Here is a 23,394-nt window from a genome sequence, read left to right on the forward strand (position 1 = left end):
TTCCTAAGTCAGGATTTTTTTCCTATGTGGTATTCTGAAAATCTTCCTATAAAAGTTTCTTCCCAAGTCTGTTCCTAAGTTTTTTCCTAGACTTAGGAAGAAACTTAGAAAGGGGGCGGGAGTATGCAAATTTCTGACTTAGGTAGAAGTTGGTATTCTACAATGCACTTTAAAGCTCCACCCCTGTCCTAAGTACATTGTTAAGAATAGCAAGCTGCAAACATCGTGATAGGTGCGCTTGTCATTCACTGCCCGCACATGTACTTTGATGCGCGAAATGAGCGTGAGAAAGGGGACGTTGTTGTTGTTGTTGTTGGTGCTTAAAGGCGCGTCATTCAATATTGAATATTTACGCCTTTTATCTCATATATAAAAGAAATTAACACTCATTTTTCGACAGCGGAAAGAATAATAATTCCATTGTAATATAAATAAAATAATAATCATGATTATAATTAAGCGCGGGGAGCAATCTGTACGCATAAAGGTTGAGATAGAGAAAAGCACCTCGTAAAAGGCTCGCAAAATCTGGTCAGCCCGGCTCGGTAATGTTGAGCAGGCTTCTCGGCCGATCGCGCATGACCTAGACCACTCATTTGCAACGAGGGCGCTCCACTCAACACATTATTTTGCGATACAGTTTCCCGATTTGTATACACCATGCAATACAAAACATATTACCTAGCTATAATTCTAAACACAAAATACAAAACAGACAAGCCCAATAGCGGGTAAGTGCAGTGCTGTGCTGTGCATCAATGATGTTACGTTATATACTATTCCTCCTGATTATCTTCTCATTAGGTAGAAATAAGAAAATAAGAGAAAAGAACACAGAGGAGATGAAATGAGACTTGACACATCAGTCCCCGATAAATATGTTTCTTGAAAGAAAAAAAAAATCATATTCTGGCATATATGCCCGTGGATTTCAAAAAGAATAAAACACATTCTTGGCGGAGTTCGTCATTTTGGAGCAAATGTTGTAATGTGAGAGCATCAGATGATATCTTTAGACGTTTGCATAAAAACTTTCGTTCTCTGGAGTATTCTTTACAATACATCAGAACATGAGAGATAGTCTCTTGTTCTTTACAAGTATCACATTGTCCATTATCATGTTTTCCTATTTTACACAAATAATAATCAAGCCTACATTTTCCAAGTCTTAATCGATGTAATACACATTCGTCTTTTCTATTTTTACAGAATGATTTAAATTTCGCATATGGTGTAGGCTGAATGGTATAAAGATGCCTTCCATGTTGTGAATTTTCCCATCTCGTACACCAGATCCCGGTGTAAAAATTCAGCATATAACCACGTAATTCTGTCACCGTATAAGAGACTTGCAAATCAACTTCTTGGTGTGCGAGTCCTGATTTGGCAAGAGTATCAGCTCTCTCAAATACACGCACACGTGTATTTGACCCTACGTCATGTAATATGCGATTGTCATTGGTTGGTTCCTTGTGATACGGCATTTCGTATTGGCTTAACCCGTTGAGGACGAACTGGTTTTGCTACAACACGCATTTCCCATAGACACCTGCCCGAGTATACTCGGGACTCGTCCTTAACGGGTTAAGAAAGGACGTGGGCGGGAATAAAGGATGGTCTAATTTGACTAAGAAGTGCCTTGGAAGAAATTTCAGAATACCAATTCTGTCTTTTCTATAGGCACTTCCTAAGTTTCTGACTTACGAAGAAACTTAGGAAGAAACTTAAGGAAGATTTTCAGAATACCACCCCTAGAATCTTATTATGTTCCCAGCGCCTTTCATATTTGTGCATGAACATCAAAACAAGAAACGGTACTGGTATTAATTATCGCTTTGTACTGTAACGTTAGACTCTGTTGTCAGTGTTGAGTGTTGTGATTGTGATTGGAGCTCAATGAACTTCTTACGAACTTGTACAGGCTAGAAAACTACCAACTACAACGTCTAGACTCTAGATTCAATATTTCTAGACCGTACTAAAAGTAAAACTGACAGACGCGCGAGAGAACTTCTAACTTTATGACTAATGTTTCTGTTCCTGTTCCGTCAGTAAACTCAGAATTAACTGTACTCCAGACTATTAAAAACTGTTTAACTTAAAATAAAATAAGAGGAGTTTGCAGAGTTTTCACAATCACACCTGAACTGAACTATTAAAATTGACACACAGCAATTCCACCAAATTTTGTTGATTCTATACTTCTCACACTATTAAAGCAACTACAACTGCATACAAGCTAATTACAATTTTCCGGCATCAAAAAAAAAAGGACTTGGAGCCTGTGTTTTTTTTGCTTGATCAGTTACTTCTAATCTATCAGCATGCAGCAATCATCGGATTTTGCAAGGTACAGCGGGGGGCGCGGGCGGCCTTGTTGGCCGGCCTGTGCAGTCATACAGCCTGGTGGTAGGAGAACAGCGGCTGCTGCTGGCCGCCCGCTAGCTGTGTGAGCTGGTTCCGACGAGACGTCACTGTACTATACGGTACGCCGATCTCGCATTTCCGCATTGCCAACGCGATAGCGTCTCGCTTCTATGCAACGGACGCTGCCCTCTTGACCCGAACATACAATCCCAACAGTACAATTTCATAAATTCTTATGATTTGAGTGAATATATGTCATCGAATATCACACAACTGAAGCTACATAGGCAATAATCCACGAGAAACTCACCAGCTCAGTTGCAGATATGTGCCGGATGGTTATACTCACGTTTATGCAATTTATTTTCTGGCGAATTTGATAAGATGCTAGAATTGAGCAAGCGTGACCGCGTTCACGATTCAGCTCTGTCATTGGTCAGTTTCCTAATTGAGAAGTTGGAATCTATTATGCATGCATATTGGAAGTTGGGAGAATATTGCACTTTGAAGCGTCTGTCGCTTGTGTTGGGCTGGGTCTTTACTGATCAGGACCCTGTTTTATGAAGAGTTATCTTGGTTGATTCTGTCAAAAGTCTGTGGCAGTCTGTGTGGTAAGGGAGTTTACAGTCAATTTTATCTTTTGATAAAACGGGGCCCTGGTGATCTACAAAACAGCACAACAAACATCGATCACAATAATTACATGTTTCAAAATGAACATTAGCTAGATAGGTTACTATTTGACTGGTATAATTATGATGCGTTTCAGCACTTTGCACACATTGTGTAATATTATAACCTAGTATCATTCCAATGTCTTATGTGAACAGATTTGCAAGTATTTTCTCTGTAAGAAATCATGATTTCTCTTTTCAAACTGAAGTGGAAGTAAAACAAATCTCTACATCTGATGTTTGAACTATATTGGCAAGGGATGTTCATTAACTCGATGGCGTTCATCTTTTGTAGATGGACAGAAAGACTCCAAATTTGACAGCTTGATTAAAAGTTTTAAATCGTTTATATCGTTCCTTGTAAAGATAAATGTAGATTTTGGAAGCCATTAAATTTGGGAAATGTTAGTTTATATAAGTAAGTACATGTAGATGGTTGTATTTTGAATACATTGCATTGGCATATCTATTTCGTATGTGTTCATGTTTCTCATTTACTGAAAACACTGGTCACAAAACACACACATGCAAGCACTTTGTACGTGTGTGTGTCAGTGTTTACAAAGGATGTAACTAAGTATGTAAAAGATTCATAACTGACATTTAGCCTATTGTCCATCTGTCTATATTGGAACGAATGAATTTCATAAAATTTCATGAATTTTCACGATCTCCCATAAATTATCTATCACGTGCCTGTCTCTCTCTCCTTGTCCCTCTCTACCTATATTATAGAATATATCCATGTATCTATATATAATTCTACCTATTAGGCCCTATAACAAATATCAAATATAGGGATGGATTGAATAATACACATATTACATAAAATAATAAAATAGGGCCAAAATGTGTTTTGAGTGTGTATCTCACTCAGTATATAAACATGATCGTGGAAGTCTATCAATTGCGCCGTCACATACCTGTTATAAAAAAAAAGGACAAAGAGAGAGAGAGAGAGAGAGAGAGAATAAGACACAACTGTGACATTAACATGATATCTATGAAATTGGTAACTTAAAATTTCTTAAAATGAGTTATCATGTGCCTTATATAAGATATTCTTGTACATTGATTGTACCGCAGTATATTCTCTAACGTTGCCAGATTTGGCATAAATGCTTTTTGGCATAATTTACATCATGACGTTTGAACAGCATCTAGACATAATTTAGCTGCAATATCGAAATCTAGCATACTTTGCACAAATATTTAGTTTGTATTGCTTGTCAGCCCTTTTGCCGGAAAACTTGTTAGCTTATACTTTTTCCTTAATTCCTTGGTATACCTTGATATGATGAAGTATGACAGTCTAGCATAGTTTCGGATCTCCTCTTGAAAGCACAACATCCACATTTTTCACACTGGCTACACTGATATTCTCCCAAAGGTATCACGCCTCCACCGTTCAATATGGGCGGATGCTTGATAGATATTTGTAATAATTACAGCATCTCATCGCAAGGATGTAAACGTTCCGGGCCATGTCGAAAACGAAATCATCCTTGTTTTTCACATTTTCATTGCTGTTGGACATGTAGCGCCATTACAATGTAAGTTAATGGTGAGATTTAACACTTTGATACTCTACAGAATAATAATGAGTGTAAGATTACTCGGTTTTGTACTGGAGAAGAGAATGATGATTATGACATTGCCTTGAAATGTTTGTTCGTTAGGATGCGGGATAGCGTGTGGTGTTCTCCCGTCCCCGGAGTTCTCGGCCGGTCTGCTGTCACTGCGCTGTTGTTGTACTGTACGTGCGTGACTCGGACCGTAATATTATTGACAATCTTCACATCATGTTTAATCCTGCTTTCTCTTAACTGCTTAAAGTTGTTCCGTATTTCTCTTCATGTTTTAATTGAGGTGTACATTGATGTGCACATTGAGGTGTACATTTGTGCATATTAAGGTTCATTGTAGGTTCATTTTGTTAGCTCTGCTTCCGGTACAATTATCGACAACTCTGCTGTGGACGCGGACTTGGGTTGTCAGGTGGCCGGTGGCGGCGGTGGGTGGCTTCTTCTTCCGATAAGTACATCACTCTCAAAGAGTATTGTTTTGGCTAGCTTCTTGGAATGTCCTCTTTTTCTATCATTGTCAACAACTTTGGCAATCTCGAAGTAGTTCTTGGGTTTAGATTAACCAATTTGTTTCAAAAATGATACCTAAATAGGGCCTTTAACTGATAAGTTCAGGGTAAGTCTCCTCTCTCTCTTCTTTTCTCTGGCTGGATAGAGTATGGTAGCTCATGACTATAACTTATAAGTATAACTATGACTTATGAGTTAGTTTCAGTACTGGTATTGATAATATGGCAGCACTGTGCTTGGAATGGGTTAAGATAAAGGGATGATGGTGTTGTTTTGGTTTCAGATAGGGTTTCAGGTTTCCAATTTTTGTGAGATATTGAGAAACCTCATATGAAATATGAAAGAGTATACACTAACTTTAACAGTTCTGCTGCAAGAAGAATTCAAAGTGAAAGTTTTATTTCATGAAAATTGGTTTTGAAATGGATGATATGTATAAAGGCATAAAACAAAACGGTCGTAAGATGGGACACACCATTTATTAGGATTGCTTTAAGTTTTATTCTGTTTTTCTCCTGTGACCGCCATTTCAAAACCAATTTTCAATAAACAAACTTTGAATTCCTTATATTGAGTCATAGAATTGTATGCTTTCCAACATATTTCATAAAATGGTTTCTAGATATTGTGCAAAATGTTAAAAAAAAAGTTGAATCCCCATCTAAATAAAAACTACACCATTGCTTTAACCTGTCAACACTCTGTCACTCTAGGAATAGAATAGAGATATTGTGAAACCTCATATGAAATATGAAAGAGTGTACACTAACGTTAAAGGACAAGTTCACCTTCATAGACATTTGAGTTTAGTGAATGCAGCAGTATTAGTAGAACACATCAGTAAGAGTTTGAGGAAAATCGGACAATCCGTTAAAAAGTTATGAATTTTTGAAGTTTCTGCTCAGTCAAGGCTGGATGAAAAGACTACTATAGCTTGTGATGTCACATGAGTACAACCATACAAAGAAAGATTAAAGAAAATTCAACATATTTTCACTTTTCTCGCACAACAAAAGAACACTTGACTTCTCTCTTTCAGAAGGCAGGGGGAATAATATTACCCTTAACATATGTCAGTAACAAGTCAAAGAAATGTGCACTCTTATCAAAAAGTAAAGTTTTGTGAAATTCTCTTTTTATTTTCTTTATGTCGTTGTACGCATGACATCATACACTGTAGTAGTCTTCTCATCCAGCAGTGACTGTGCAGATACTTAAAATATTTGTAACTTTTGAACGGATTGTCCGATCTGCCCCAAACTTTCACTAATGTGTTCTACTAATATTGCTGCATTCACTCAACCCACATGTCTATGAAGGTGAACTTGTCCTTGTCCAATTTTCAGTAAACAAACTTTGAATTCCTTAATATTGAGTCATAGAATTGTATGCTTTCCAACATATTTCATAAAATGGTTTCTAAATATTGTGCAAAATGTTTTAAAAAAAAGTGGAATCCCCATCTAAATCAAAACTACACCATTGCTTTAACCTGTCAACACTCTGTCACTCTAGGAATAGAATGCCTATTGTTGATTTCAAATGTTCAAAATATGACTATTGACTGTCAGACCTGTCTACATCCAATTTGTAGGGATCCTGTGTCAGAGGTCTTGAGATATGTTAATTGGTGATACCCTGCATATGTCAAACAGCTTGACTCGCTGACCAGTGGGATTACATTTTACATAGTGGCATAGAAAATTTTCTCTTTAATTTACTGAAATGAATATGTGCTGTGTGATAAATTTGTGTAAATTACATAGTATTTATACATAAACTTAATATAAATATGTAAAAAATTGATTTCTGATAATTGACCTTAATCCATCATCAGTCATTACCCCTAAATGCTCCCCATTTTCTCCTTTTTATTTGTTCTGTTTTGGTCAAAAAAAAAAAATAAATAAAGGGGGGGGGGGTTGCCCCCTGGATCCGCCACTGCCTAAACCCTTCATACTATGATGAGTTGAACTATACACAGCCCTGTCTGCGATGTATCATGATGGCTTTTTTCATACAAGTAGTGCAAAATGAAAACTTTTTGTTTTACAGGAGGATCATATCTTTAATAGAGTGGAGCCAGTGCAGTGTGTTGGAAATAATCATGAACTAATATGAGTACTACGTGGAAAACTGACAAATTCCCATCATTCAGAACTCTGGCAAATATGGCAGGGAATCATTTTGCCAGAGGTATTCTCTGTGTTATGGTCATAACTGCCCTGACATCTGCCCAAACATGTACTGATAGCAGAGCATGCTACCCTCAGTTTGTGGACCTAATAGTGGACAGTTCTAGCCGGTCAGTGGCTATAAACTCGACGTGTGGTGACCCGCCATCTCAGTTTGAACTCCGCATCTCCACCGCCTCAGGGGATGTGTTCTCTCTGGAAACATGCAATGCCTCCGATCCTGCCAATTCCCATCCACCCAGTGCCCTTCATGACGTGACAACCTTTGAGATCTTCAATCAGGTCTTCGTGTCGCCGCAGCTGGGGACGTGGTGGCAGTCGGAGAACAATGCTCGCGATGTCTACCTGACACTCGACCTCGGAGATGAATTTCTCTTCCAAGAGACAGTTCTCTCTTTCAGAAACTACCGACCAACGAGTATGGTCATTGAGAAAACACTGGACAATGGACTCACATGGACTCCGCTGCGTTATTTTGCCACCAGTTGTGCTGTGTATTTTCCAGGTGTGCCTGTCTCGGATACGTTTGATTTTAATGCCGACTGCCGTGAGGAATATGTGTTCGGTCACAGTCAGACTGAAGTAGATGGCGATATTCAACAGGTCAGTATGATTTCCCACTCACACCTCACTAATTTATTGATCATGAGTGCATGTAGTATCATGGTGACCCACCAGTTATCTAAGTACAGTACACATGCAGTAAAAGAATGGCATCCAAGGATACGTACCCTTTCTAAAACTGGAAAATAAGTTGTACTGTGTACCTACATGGCTTTATGGCGGGGGGAGGGGGGCATCAATAAAACTTTAAATAGTTTGAATTAAATCTTTCCCTTCTCTGAAAGAGAACAATTTCCCCATACATTATGTATTTTGTGGTCAAAAGGGAGATTTTCCCAAGGTAGAATTTATTTGGAACTACAAACGTACAAGTAGGTATGTAAACACAAAGCAAAAATTTTGTACATGATTTCATGTTTGTCTGTACAGTTTTAGCACTATAGTTAATGAATAAAGTACATTGTATAGTGATAAAAAAAAGTCTGTATGGTTTTACATCTCAAGCATGAATATTTTCTGCCTGAAAGATAGAGTTTTGCATACAACATGTAACAAATTCTGGCAGCACACTGCTCCAGTGTATGCTGCACTGGGAAAAGCACTTTTTTTATCATCACATTGGTGCAAGTTAGCATTCCATGTAATATGCATGTGTACGATACATATCTCATAGGCTAATCGGTAAATTTTCCCTTTGAAATCAAATGTTTTATAGCACAAGTTAACTACTCTGAGTTTCATTCTATCAATCAGTAAGAATGGGATTTAGTTTTCTTGTTTTGTAATCCATTGGTTTGAAAGTATCCTGTAGTGTTTACAGAATTTTGAGCAAAAACAATTTTAATTGATACTACATGTACTTGGGGATTGTAATGGAATTTTGCTCATAGTTTACAGGCTCTGTATGTGTATCTGGAAAACCTGCATAAAATACATTAGAACTCTCTATCCTGAGTTATGACATTGTATACGGTCTATTTTTGTGACCCTTTGCACCGCAAACCAGGAATGATCAATGAAGTACAGTAACATGTGGCTGGTTCTCCCTGTTTTTGGGTTGTGAGTGACCACAGACTAATCACAGACTGTTTGCAAAGCCAGCTTTAGCCAAACAGAGGGTGTTTTCCTTGTCTGTCAAGGAATGCACAAGTTGCAACAGCTGTCGATGTATGCAATGCCTCATTTCATAATGCAATGATTGCAACCTGTACTCATCACAGTTACCATGGCAATGACCAGGTAACAAACACCATCTTTCTGCTGTGATGATGGCTGTAATTATTTACAAAGACTCTTCTTATTTTTCATGTCACAGTGTTCCAATTTTCTTTAAGTATCCAAAAAAGAGTAAGGCTTGGGATTGAACTTCAGCTTATGTCACCAAAGAGAAGTAGCACTGGGATCCATTGCCCTCAAGATTATATAGTCATATACTTAACTTTTATGTCTCCACTATGAAATGCATAAATTGTAATGTTATGAATATCCTGTTTTGTTTTGTTTTGTTTTGTAATTGTTCTTTCAGTCATAGGGGCAGAGATTAAATTCAACTCTTTTTACATATACTTTGTGACTACAACCTTAGAATGAAGTGAATCTGAATGCACTTTTTACCGAGAGCAGATCTAATACATAATTTTAGAATGCTCAACTTGGCAAGTGAAGAATGTGACTGTTAAATACAATACTGTACAATGCATACTTGCAAAAAAAAAAAAAAAAATCATTCCGGGGTGGGGGGGGGGGGGGGTGCTTGGTTATCAAATCAGTCATTATGTTCCTTTTTGAAAGTTCTTCTTTTGGTATCATTTGTTTGTTTGTTTGTTTGTTTGATGTTTGAAATCATCAATCTGTAACTTTCTTTCTCAAAAGTGATTTTGAATGTTCTGATTTCAGGCTATTTACAACCCAGTGCAAGAGCTTGGGGAATCCTATTTTGAGTATGACTACCAGCGCTACTTTGCTTTCACTGGACTTCGTATTGGACTACTGCAGCCAGGGCGGGCCGAGGAACTCCGCAGCTATTTCGCTGTGGCAGACTGGAATGTGCAGGGCCAATGCCTGTGCTATGGTCATGCTGCTGCATGTATGGGCACGGTATGTCATCCTGGATCAAATTTCATTTGATTTTTAAGATGTCATATATAATGCAAAAGTGACAAAATTGATTACCACAATACCTGGATAATACAGTATGTAGAAAGATATTTTATATGAATTGATGCAGTGAACTTGATTTGGTTTGATATTACCTAAATGTAAGGTTAGCAATTTTGAATCAAGTTTAAAGATAATATAAAGTTTTGGTACCTCAAAAGTTTCCCTGAATTTCCTTGTCTTAGTTTGTGTTTCAGGTTAAAGTACCTTTCATACACTGTGAGACTTACTCGCCCCAATGTGCTCTCATGTCTTAGTAATCATGCAATAATGGTTTCGTACCAGAGCTGTCGCGGTACCGCGGTACCGCGAGAATCAATATACGGTACACGTATTGTACGAAACCATTACTGCATGCATGATAACTGCGACCAGCAGCCCCATACGCATAGCTAAATGGGGCTGCGCATTGTAGCATTCAGGATCACGAGAGACGTAGTATGGCGGGTAAATATCAACTTAAAATCCAAAAATTTCTTCAATTTGAAGACTCACCAGTAAAGTTGAAGTATTGAAAACAGGCTTCAGGCAACATTTGTTTCTGCCAATAGTCCCTTTCTGTTCGAATGGATGACTGAATGTGACTCGGTCGAGAGGACCTTGGGAGAGCTACACTGAATTGACGGTCAGCGCATGCGCACACATCACATGTGCACAAATTTCAAATCTATGAACGGATAAGATGTCTGTGTGCGCATGCGCTGGCCGTCGATTCAGTGTAGCTCTCCCAAGGTCCTCTCGACCGAGTCACATTCAGTCATCAATTCGAACAGAAAGGGACTTTTGGCAGAGCCAAACGTTGCCCAAAGCCTGTTTTCAATACTTCAACTTAACTGGTAAGTCTTCAAATTGAAGAAATTTTTGGATTGTAAGTTGATATTTACCCGCGATATTAAATCTGTCATGATCCTGAATGCTACAATGCGCAGCCCCATTACGCTATGCGTATGGGGCTGCTGGTCGCAGTTAATTGCATGATTACTGAGACATGAGAGCACTTTGGGGCGAGTAAGTCTCACAGTGTTAGTTAATAATATGAAAGGTACTTTAACCTGAAACACAAACTAAGACAAGGAAATTCAGGGAAACTTTTGAGGTACCAAAACTTTATATTATCTTTAATTACGGTTATTGACTTAGAGCTACAGTACGTACACGTGTACTGTATCCTAGAAATTTGAAGTCTTAGATTAAGGAATTCATGTCATTTATATTCTTTTGATGATCTAAGAAAAATAATGTTGAAGTGTATCACTCTACATGGAAGCTGTAGGCACTGGTAGTTTTTTTTTACCAATCCTGAAAAGTAAATTTGCAACTATCAAATGGTAAGATTAAGGTACCACATTACACTGCCATAACTGCTAACCTTTTTTTGACTAAATGACATTTTGTTTTCAACACAAAATCTGACATTTATAGTTGTAAAAATATTGAAAAAGGTATGCATGATATGTGTCTGTGAGTTATATGCAAACTTCAAGTTTTTGCTGTTAATAGCGTAATTTCTTGGAAAAAGTACAAAATGTGTTTACCTCATCATGCATTTTTGAATGAACTTTATTCTGTACCCATGGAATCTTTTTTATGTGTGATAGAATCAGGCAGAGTGTGTATGTCAACACAACACCATGGGAACCCACTGTGATATGTGCCAGCCACTGTACAACAACAGACCATGGCAGCCAGCGCTTGGAACTGATGCAAATATATGTCAAGGTATGTTTGTGCTAAATGACATCTGTATCTCCTTAATGGAAAAAAAGAACAAACAAAAATAATGACAATAATGATGACAATGTGACATCAATGCTTTTTTTTTTTTCTATCGTGAATTGTTTTAATACAGGTATTTCTTCAAGCCCTGGCTTGGATGGGTCTTGGAAATCCTATCCAAGTTCCCCGTCTGTAATTCCTTTCATTCATCCATTCTTTTTTTTTTTTTTGGTGTGTGCTTCTGTCTCTGGCTGTTTCATAAATGCAGTGACTCAGAACCCCAGAATTTAGCTCTGTCATCAAACTTTTTCAACGGTAGATTAAAAGAGGGCACCTTACACAACTAAATTTACGGAATATATCAGCAAAGTTCAGAAGTAAAAATTCAAGTGAAGTAGGTACTTGATGTGTTTGCGCACACATGTATTACTTTAATATCTAAGACATACTATTCTTAATCGAAAGCTTGGTTTTACTTTTCATTCAGATAAAAGAGACAAAGTATCTGGCAAAAGGTGTTCCTTATTTCATGAAAATATCTTAGAGATTGAATTTGTGCTCTTCTTTGTAACTGTTATGAAAGTACAATCCCTTTCATTACAGATTGTGGTTGCAGCGGTCGAGCAGAGAGCTGCGTTTATGATGAGGTCAAAAGATATGGAGTCTGCCAGAACTGCACAGAGAACACTTCTGGTGACAAATGTGAAGTCTGCTTGGAAGACTACTACAGGAATCCCTACACAGACCCCACCCTCAATGACACCTGTATTGGTATGCCCTGTACCCCACCCCAGAGTTTGCTGTGTCCATTTACTAATTGTAATGTCTGATGAATTTTATATATTGGGTGACAAAAAATGTTAATTAACCTGTGCATGTGCAAATTGCAAAACCGCTCCATGTTGAGTAGAGTGAATAGAGTAAAATGTGACAAGTAAAATGTTCAAATTCCATTGAAATCAGACATAGATTGTAACATGTCAAATGCTTTTGGGAGAGTTAAAGTTTCCTATGTACATTATCATGAATCATCAGCACATTAATGATGAGGATATAATATCATGGCCTTTCAAAACTCTGTTGGTCTTCACAGAAATCATTCCAAACAATACATTTTATGACATAAAATGGATTTAAAGAACAAATGTCATTGATTGCATTATTAAAAGTGGGTGAGCTTTAAGCTTAAAGGGAGATTGGGTTGTCATTGCTTTTTCTTGGACTGAAAACATGATTTTTGTTATCTTGACTTACGAAGTGTACAAATCATTAGAACAATAAAAGGGTGATAAGACTCAGATCAGATTATCTACAAATTTTATAAGATTTTCTTTGAGATTTTGACCAAGTTCACTATTTTGAGAAAGCATGAGAAACTTCAGAATCTTGTCTGTTATTGTGCAGCTTTAATCAGCTTCTATCAGTCTGCTGGTTTGATTTTACTTTATCATGAGATTCAATTTCCACTTGGAGTGATGTTTCACATATAAAGACTGAAAAGATGGTTAAATAAAAAGTCCCTAATGCTGTTATACAAATAGCTCTAATCCACAACCTTTTATGTACTTTTTCATTATGCATTTCAATTCTGTTGAAGAATATATATGCAAAAATTAAAACTTTGTATTGAATTTGTGTGCAATATATGCTTTCTGCTATATGATATTTAGATGTGTGTAACTACCAGTTCACTTTGTAACTAACTCTAACAGCCACGCGACTTGTAAACTTATTTCAATTGAACAGCAATAAACTCTTATTGATACTTCTGTGTGAAATAAAACTCTTCGAACACTGAACAAGGAAAAACCACTTCTTTCAATGATTACAAAATTGTAGGAGCTGAGTGAATTAAGTAAAAAGGATATTTGTACATCCTCTTTTTTTTTCTCAATAAGTCCAAGGAATCTGAGTATCTGGGTATTTCAGATTAGCTTCACAAACTCCTTCACCAAGAATGAAGACATTTTACCCAGACAATTTGACTTGAATATTTCCAATATGAACTTATCCAATTGTAGATGAAATCATGGAATTGCTGTAATAGTTTATGCAGGGCTCCACACTAACTTTTATTTTTGGTGGCCTAAAGGCAACATCTGACCTTTTTCTTCATTTCTGAAATTTTGGTGGCCTGACGTGCGTTTTTGGTTGCCCCGGGCCACCATTAGTGTCGAGCCCTTCTTTATGATTTTATTGTGGAGAATGTGCACACTCTTTTGGTGCTCTGAAGATGTTTATATTTGGTATCCCGCACTCATTCATAACATCTTAACCATGTCTAACCTTAACCAGCTTGCCTCTTTAACCATTACCTCTTTTGAAAACAGATTCAGAGTCTCCTTATCCATGTACACAATACTGCTGGTGTAAGTACATGTGTAACAGCATGACTTGTTTAACCCTAAAATGGCGGGGGGGGGGGGGGGGGGGGGGGGGGGGGCAGAATCCGCCCCCTCAACGTTTTGCGCTATAATTCTGTAACGCGAGAAGGCCTCGTCTCAAGGCTTCTTGACTATGTTTGTTCAAGTCTCGCGCAACTTTTGAGACCAAATTTGCGACGCCTGCGCATACTTTTGCGAAGCCACGCCTGTTTTTGTAACGGAATGTCGCCCCAAAACGGGCACAATTTGTGATTTTGTGTACAGTGCTCTGTCATGAAAGTCATAAAAACCTGATTATTTTTACAATTAATCACTTTCATTGATTAGTTTTGTGCTAATTATGGTAGAAAAGTGGTCAGTGACAATTTCCAATGAAAAAACAAAGAAAAAAAAAGTTGAAAAACAAGGAAATGCATAAGGAATCCATCCCCCCCCCCCCCTCCCCCCGTCTGAGCATAGCCAAAAAAGCCCGGCCCCTTTAGGGTTAAGCTTCATGATGCCTTACATGTATACATGTGTTTGTTTGTTTGTGTCTGTTGTCTTGCGAGGAATGTATGAAGGGACATTAACAAGTTTGTGGACTTTTAGAAAAAGCTTTCGTGGAAGTACACTTGTTTTTCTGTATCTACAATGTAATATTGAAAATGATGAGACTGTATTGCACTAAAATTGATAGCAAATATTTAAATGCTATCTTTTGTGCTGTACAACTAGTGAGGTTGGAGTGAATTGAGAACTTTCTGCAGATTTTGATTAAAGTTTACATTATAACTAGAGTGCAACTCACCATCATTCAAAGTAGAGCTTTCTGTACACAATTGAACATGAATTGAACAAGGAAAAGTTTTTGTTGCAGCTGCAAATTATTCCTAGTTTTATAAATGGTATGTTGTTATTTTATTATTTTTCTCATCATGCTTTTCTTTTTTAAATTTAACTTCACATTTACATTTTAAATTGCTTTGGATAAGCTTACCATACTTTTATTTCCTTTAACACCAGGATGAGATTGTACATATCCATGTAATTTGAAATGCAATGAATATACATTTTGAGTCTTGCCTAACTTGTGTGTGATTTGTCATAATTTAAACAAAATCAATAGCTGAATTTAGATTTTGCATTTGACTCGTATTTTTGCAGTTGCTGTAGATTTTACCTTACATGAAATACCAGTGACGATAATAAATTGATAATTGATTATTTGGTTCATATTTGTGCCCAGCATGCAACTGTACATTGGAAGGGACCATCCCAAGTACTGTCTGCAATGAGACCAATGGTCAGTGTGAATGCAAGGCCAATGTCCAGGGGAGGTCATGTGATGAATGCAAGGACACATTCTACAATCTCCAGGAATCCAATGGAGATGGTTGCCAAGGTAACTGCATGCACATACCACATTCACGCACATGTCGTACACATCCTTATTTTTCATCATTTATTCTTTGTTTGAATTTCATTTGATAGTATGGATATCATATACTATACCACATAGTTTGTTCTGTATTATCTTTCAAGGATTTCATCAAAAGAAAATGATACAATGTTCAATAAAGAAATAACAGACAACAGAAGCACACTACTTGAGCCTTTATACTGTGTATGTGCATTTACACAAAAGGACAAAAGAAATTAAACTGATACAAATTGATTCAACATGTGTAATGGTTTGGCCTGAGTGAAGAGTGAGGGAACGTGTTTTTCTCTTGTTTAAGCCGGGCTCCTTCTTCGACCATTGCTTGTATAGACCTGTGCAAATCACGCACACAAACCTAGTATCAATGAGCACCTCTGTTGCAACTGTTGCAATTACTCTGTAATTAATGATTCAGTGCATTTATAACGATGGAAATCATTGTCTTCTGTGTTTCAGAGACACCACTACAGCTGCAGAGTTGGCATGCATGATTACTAACGTGGTATGTGCTGCCTTGCCTGCTAAAATTTGCATACCAGTACATAATAAGTGCATTCTTTGTTCCTCCTAGAATGTGACTGTGACCCAGTAGGTACTGAAGGAAGCATCAACCTCTGTGACAAGGAGACAGGGGAGTGCATCTGTAAAGAAAACGTCATGGGAGTCAGGTGTGACCAGTGTCAGGTGAGCCAAAGCAATCCCAGTGAGGTAGTCTGGTATCCAGAGATCCTTTTATTTATTTTTTTCTTTGTCATGCTCCTGAGATGAAAGAGATGGTATAGTTTTGGTAGAGATGGGAAATTCAAATCTTAACTTTTTTGAGAAACCTATGAAATATGAAAGAACATACAATTTTTAGTGATTCAAAGTTTATTTAATGAAAATTGGTTTTGAAATGGCTAATAGATCCAAAAACAAAGCAAAACAAAGTGGCCCTATTAAAAGTTGGGTCCCACCTTTTATTACGATTTCTTTGTTTTTTGGATATCTCAGCCATTTCAAAACCAATTGTCATTCAATAAACTTTGAATTGCTCTTAGAATTGTATGCTCTTTCAAATTTTAAAAGAGGTTTCTCATTATCTCACAAAAAGTTAAAAACCTGAAGCCCCATCTCAAACAAAACCATACCATCCCTTTAACTACCAATGAGATATGTGACAGTGTCTCAAAGATGTATCTTGAATTAATTCATTCAAAGAGAGGTGTACACTACAGTTTTGTTCGGGAGAAAGGTGGGGGGGGGGGGGGGGGAGGAACTTTGTGTTCAGATGTGCTACACATTGTTTGACTAGAAAGATAACTCTTTAAATCAAGGGAACATTCCTTACTTGCACGTACTTTCTTCTGTATTGAAACTTCCATCAGTGGAACAAATTGAGTGTTTGGTGAGAATTCTTTATTTTAAATGTTGCCCTGTCAGATTTGATTTCTAAATGCAGTGCTGATGGAATTCGGGGTGATATTTACTTTCCAAAATTGTATAAGACATAATAGAAAGCAGGCACAATTGCAAACATTGTGATTAAACACAAAATATGAAGTACATGTGTGTGCATGAAAATGATAGCTCTTAAATGTGACCAATTTTCAAAAGACTGAGCAAAACAGTTACTGAGGATTAAAGACTATCCTTATATTAAGAGAGGCCCATTCAAGGGTAGAATTGAGTATTCATGTAAAACTTGCTGGCATGATGTCGGCTTATTGTGCTAATTAACAAATTAGCTTGCATGAACTTTGATTGGAAGCCATGTTGTTACCAGGCCCTCAAAGGCCCCGAGTTTAGGTGTGTAATAAACTTTCTATCTCTCACACTGACAGCCAGGAACATTCAATCTGGACCAGGCTAACCCAGATGGGTGCACACCATGTGACTGTGACCCTGGTGCAGCTATCAGTGGATCATGTGACCCGGACACCGGGGCGTGCACGTGCCGACAGAACGTCGTAGGTCGAGCCTGCAACGATACAGAAACAGGTTTCTACGTGCCTCGCTTGGATGGCATCATGGTTGAAGCAGAGATGGCGACTTCTGACCAGGTACTTGAGTCTGATGGATCAGATTACGACATTCTTTTCTTTTTTTTTGACTGAAAGTGAAATGTGTAATTGAATTCATGCTGTATGCTCAATAAGAAATAGTTATTATTAAATCATTGTTATTACCGGTATTCAGCTCTAAGTTGTGTCCTTTCAGTGCTGATTGACACAGAATACCCCATAGCGTTATACACACTGTCCAAAGTGCTTGGCCCAAAAAGGGTTAACAAGTTTCCAGTTTGAATATCTGTGCTGTGTGGTCACCTGCTCCAACTGTCTCTGATATTGTATCACATGTATGTATGAAGCTTTGAAAAAGTGTCCCTAATCGCACAAAAGGGGAGGGGGTGGTTCCAAGTAAATGGATTTACCATACCATAGAAAATAGTGTAAGAATCAGCCATTCTGGAGTGGTTTAATGGTGCGGTGATATATGTAAGTATAGCTAGCTGCTACTATATTACACTGGTTACTTTGATCTGATAAGGCGTTGGCCTTTAAAGCATGAAGTGTTGGAGTCTCCTTTCTTGGGGTTTTTAGAACACATCAAGTAAAAATATAAATCACACAGAGCAAGGAAAGGTGAAGACAGTAGCCGGGTTCACACGTACACCAATTAGCGGGATACAAATCTCGAGATTTGCATCGCGATCGCCATTCCGAGTTTTTTGCACGTGTGGACAGAAAAAACCCGAAAATTAGCGGGATAAGCATCGCGATGCTAATCCCAAGAAATCTTGCGCTGGTTCGTCAATTAACGGGATAATTGGCCCCGCGCTGGTATGTGTGAACGGTCGGGATAAGAATCTCGACTTTTTATATCCCATCATGCAATGCGCTCATCACAACAGCGAGGCCTCTGCGAAGAGGTCCTTCACCTCTTTGGCGCACCATAACAACAGCGCGCGAACCACACCACTGACGCGTAAAAGACAATGGGCAAAGGAAAGTGTGTACATCAGGCAGTGATAGAGAAGGGCGCTGCGTGGCCCAGTTTGCAGGCTTTGCTGTTATCTCTATCGGCAATTAGCGGGATAATTTGGTACGTGTGGACGCTCGCAAAAAAAAACTCGGGATATGGATCGCGATCGTCATCCCGCTATTTTGTACGGGTGAACCCGGCTATTGTAACTGCTACATGCAAATGCTGTGCAAGGGGGATTATTCATCGACTTTTTATTTCAACTTTTTACTGTCTAGCCAACATCTATTGAGGAAAGAGCCTTGACTGAGGAGGAAGGACATACAGGGCCAGGATTTTTGGTTGTCTCCATGGCAACTACAGTCACATTTAGTGGAATCAACATCCCTCAAACGCAAAATTATGTTGTTATTGTCAGATATGAGGTGAGTTCAATGGCTGTAGAGCCAACTTGTGATTGGAATGCTTATTATGATATTCTTGACAAACTAGACTTTGAGCACCTTCAACATTTTTGAAACTTCTGTTCTCTTGTGATAGTGTGCATAACATGTTAGATCGAAGAATGAAAATGACTTGTTTGTAAGCTTTACTGTCTGGTTTCTGTAACAAGTTAAACAGATACAATGTGTGTTATTTGTAAGCTCACGTATGTATGCAGATGTATTCCTGTTACTATTGATGAAATGTTGACATTCACACAGGGTGCTTGTAGTTGTCATGGATAAAAATTGACCGAATACAGCATGAGGCTCCCGTAAGTATTCAGAAGTGTGTGCTTGTGTTTTCACAATGCAACAAATACAGTTAAAGGGACACAGTCCTCACGAAATTTAAAAAAATATGTTGTTGTTGGTACCTCCAATGAACTACTTTCACCAAAAACAAACTTTAAAATCACCAAATAAGCTCGTACATTTTGGTTGAAAAAGTGTGACTCTGCATGGTGAATATGCTAATGAGCAAGTCTTGGCGGAGAGTCATACGTCGTCGATGCACAACTCTTCTCAGCCGTGTTCTGCTCGTTATCCGTACGCTCCCTAGTTTACCCGGATGCATGAAGACGTCGGTGGCTACTCCGACTCGTATTTGACATTGTTTCTACGTTGTGTGTGTGTGTGTGTGTGTGTGTTTGTGTGTGTGTGTATGTATTGTGTATTATATTCGCACGTGTGGACGGTACAACTAGATGATAGATCTACGGTAGATACGCGTACGCACCCCGTACGCGGTTTGCCCTTCGCACTTTTCCAGTCTCAAGCGCAGCTGCAGCCCTACCTGTCGCTGCTCATGCATGTTCTATAGTACGTACAGAGTGTACATATTTGTAGGTAGAAACGATTCTACACAGGCCTGCTAGTACACTACAGGGGCGACCGCATTCAGCGTCGTCTGGTCAGGCTATCTTACATCAGTAGTTTTGCTCGAATCGTGCAGAAAATTTCCCAGGAAAATCCTTTTTTCCGTCCCAGACCAACAAAAGTATCGTGAAAGGTGAGCTGTATGGCTGGGAAATATCGGTACAACGATGCCGAACATAAGAAACTTAGGGCCTACAAAATCTCGAAATCGTGTTGTGACCTACCTGTGCGTGGACAATTTGTGAAGCGATGTTTTTACGTGGACCGGCAGGCTGTGGCCCTCGGTTATAAACCGAGAAAACTCCTGAAACCAGATGCAATCCTGACCATTTGCTCACATGAGTTATAAAACAGAAACACCTCGAGCATCGACTTCGAAGAGAACCGAGGGAAAAAAGCGTAGAGAGGTAAGGAAAGTGGCTAGCTATGTTTAATATACCGTGGGCCTGCCGCAGCCGGGGTTGGACTGCAGTACAGTGCCACTGAGCTAGCTGCTGCCAGTGCCGACAGGACATGCACGGCAAAGTGGAGCGAAATCATATCCCTACGACCCCCTGTGTTTACCCTTCCCGGCTCACGTCATAATTTTTTTTTTTCGAGGAAAGGCGATTATCTGACTACTTACAGAAATATTGAGATACAAACAATATTTTCTTTGAAGAATTCGACTCTCTCATGCACAGGTTATCTTCGGTTTGAATGCCAAAATCGACTGGACGGAGTCGAGTGTACTGTGTATGTATACATTGGTAAGGATTTGCGCGCGATAAGAAGTATGCAACACGGACGGAAGCTAGAAAACGACCGTGCCTATTTGATGTCAAGTTCATGGTATATTTGGTTTAAAAATACATATAAATTCATGTTTACAATGTTAATTTTTCGTAAATTATATATATCTAAGCTTGAAATATTTTGTTTGAAATTATAAAACCACAAACTTTCACATTATATGATAAAATTGCAACTAATCATTTGAACACTTAAATTGGTTTTTAGAGGCACGGCTGTCAACTTGGTGAGTAGGGCATGCACTACGTAGCATCTTTTTGCCGGCTCTTTCACGATCGCTTGCAGGAATTATTTTTCAAAAATCGCGTACGGAGACAATTTTTGATGTCCAAGCGTATAAATTGGTGAAAGTTTATATTTTTTACTCTTCTTAATTATCAGTACAGTGAAAATCTCAGGACTGCTTCCCTTTAAAAGGCTTGATTAGCGAATCAATATGGCTGTTTGTCCATGGTGCTGTCATCATTTAGGTGCAATTTTAGCTCACTTCCTCTCTCATTTGAATACTGTATAACATAGGCTTTCCTTCCATCCCTTTTAACCCGTACAGACTGCATCATTGTGGACGGATGTGGAAATACAACTCACTACATCTGACAACACAGCATTCACCTGTCAGGGTTCATTGGCAAGTCCCAATTCATCTGTAATGGTGGATCTCCCAGCCTCTGATTATGGAGGTTTGTTACAATGAGACATTGAAATTGGTCATTACAGTTGTCGTATTAAATAAATTTTCTATTTGTACTCTCTGAAAAACCTGAGACATAATATACCATTATTTTCATTCGTGAATTGCACCTTTCAGTGCAACAGCTATGATTGTGACTATTTTTTATACATTGTTGATGTCAATATTTTGTGATACCATTCTACTTGGTGTCATCTCATAGAACATAAGTGAGACTTGGATCGGAATGAGGGGTTACTTTCAGAGAGTCATACCTTCATGTTGAACAAAATCTTGTATCTGATCTTTGACGGGGGGGGGGGGGGGGGGGGGGGGGGGGCACTGAACTTGCACCTCCTTTGTGAAAAGACTACCATTCTCAAATGGAAATATGAACAGATTCCTAAATATTTTAAGTCAGAACAAGTATATTCAAACAAATTCTCTCCTGTGCTATATCAAGCAGAACCAGGAGGTGTACATTGTATTTGTTTGACTGTGAGTTGATAGAGAATTAAAAACATATCTGTGTTCGTGTGTGAGGTACACTGTATCTGTAATTGTTCCACCAGGTGCTGCAGAGCTGACGACTCAGTGTCTCCGTGGAGGCTCAACGTATGACGTCATCCTCTTATTGAACACGACTGATGGGGGAAGTGCTGCAGAGATCCTCCTTGATTCGGTAATTAAAACCAGAATACATTGCTATGAAGAGAAAAAAGGGACAGTAAAGGCATCTGTTATGGCAAGAATGTCATTGGAAAACTGTCTTTGGATAAAGCGGGGTTCCCACTATCGTGCGATCCATTGCGAACGCCACGATTGGACATTCGTAACTGATCGTGGAAAATTTGTTGAACTCGATTGAAATTTCACGTGTGGATACGAGGTTATGCGAGTCAATACGTGTTGGTACGTTTGGATGCGATATGGTCACGATTGGTCTATTTCAAGCGATACGATCTGTCACGATCTGGTCTGCCGTTCAAATACGATCCGACAGGATTGTCCTGATTGAGTTCACGATTGGTACCGATCTAACATGACTATTACGATCAGGATCCCCGATCTGGTACGTGCAGCAACGTACTGATACGTTCCACTACGAATACCGCGAACCAATACGGGCTGCTGAGATAAGATACGATATCTTTTATGATCGGGATCAGAAGCGACCCCCATTTAAGGCGCGATTGGACCCGAATGGGAATATTATAGTCCGGCTGACGATGGATTTCATTGTTTCCATTAAATTATTCAGAGTGATTAGGCCTATTAATCTTATCCACAACCACTGATGATGGCAAGGCTTGACAGGTTGACGATGATGACAACGTAACCTTTGCAGTGTTGCTTATGACGATTATGTTATCAGAGAGAAAGCAGCACCCAGGCCAGCCATAACCTCAGATATTCCCTCGTCTAATATTAAACGTAAAGAAATTAATAGATTATTACATCGACATGCTCACCCTCCCCCTCACAAAAATGAAATAATGAACCCAAATACATAAGATCAGATGATTGCCCTTTTTCCCCAGAAAAAAAAACCAGCAAGACAAAATGACCTTTCTCTCCAATACATGAAGAAAATAATCATATGATGAAATGGAAACTAAGAAAGAGGATGGGATCATTTTGAATAATGATGTAACATAGTATTATGTGTTATATACGGTCGATATAAGAAAGTTGGCCGAATGGATAGTATTGCTTATGTGTTCGATTTCACATTCGCAAAGTGTATGTTTCATATGCCTTTTTATTTCAAAATGTCGTTATCTCATGGGTTATTAAAAGTTTGGTTTATTCGGCTTGATTTAGTGCTTTACTTAACAATGTTTAACATAATTGATACACACACATAACAGAAAAGTGACTCCCTAATCAAAATGATGTCACTTTTTAACTAAAAAGGAGGTTTTACGCAAAATTATTTCGCAGGGGTCATATTGGTACACTTATTGAATAACTAACTGTGAAAAATAATAAGAGCGATCTTCATTGTCATAATCATACGAGTGATCTCACATC

General features: G+C 38.4%; 1 protein-coding gene across 1 annotated transcript in view; it reads left to right on the forward strand.

The window, feature by feature from the left end:
- Window positions 1–7,308: 7,308 nt before the first annotated feature.
- LOC139724223 (laminin subunit alpha-1-like) overlaps window positions 7,309–23,394 on the forward strand; it is a 53,632-nt gene continuing 37,546 nt past the window's right edge. Inside the window, exons 1-12 of the mRNA XM_071635366.1 lie at window positions 7,309–7,935; window positions 9,793–9,993; window positions 11,652–11,772; window positions 12,373–12,540; window positions 14,100–14,138; window positions 15,379–15,534; window positions 16,145–16,257; window positions 17,397–17,615; window positions 18,816–19,036; window positions 19,242–19,248; window positions 21,241–21,370; window positions 21,933–22,042. Coding sequence (XP_071491467.1) covers window positions 7,309–7,935; window positions 9,793–9,993; window positions 11,652–11,772; window positions 12,373–12,540; window positions 14,100–14,138; window positions 15,379–15,534; window positions 16,145–16,257; window positions 17,397–17,615; window positions 18,816–19,036; window positions 19,242–19,248; window positions 21,241–21,370; window positions 21,933–22,042 — 2,112 coding nt within the window. The remainder of the gene's footprint in view (window positions 7,936–9,792; window positions 9,994–11,651; window positions 11,773–12,372; window positions 12,541–14,099; window positions 14,139–15,378; window positions 15,535–16,144; window positions 16,258–17,396; window positions 17,616–18,815; window positions 19,037–19,241; window positions 19,249–21,240; window positions 21,371–21,932; window positions 22,043–23,394) is intronic.

The sequence above is a fragment of the Diadema antillarum genome, unplaced genomic scaffold, assembly GCF_040938485.1.
Source record: "Diadema antillarum isolate AM-2024a unplaced genomic scaffold, OU_Dant_1.0 scf00000208, whole genome shotgun sequence".
Classification (NCBI taxonomy): Eukaryota; Metazoa; Echinodermata; class Echinoidea; order Diadematoida; family Diadematidae; genus Diadema; species Diadema antillarum.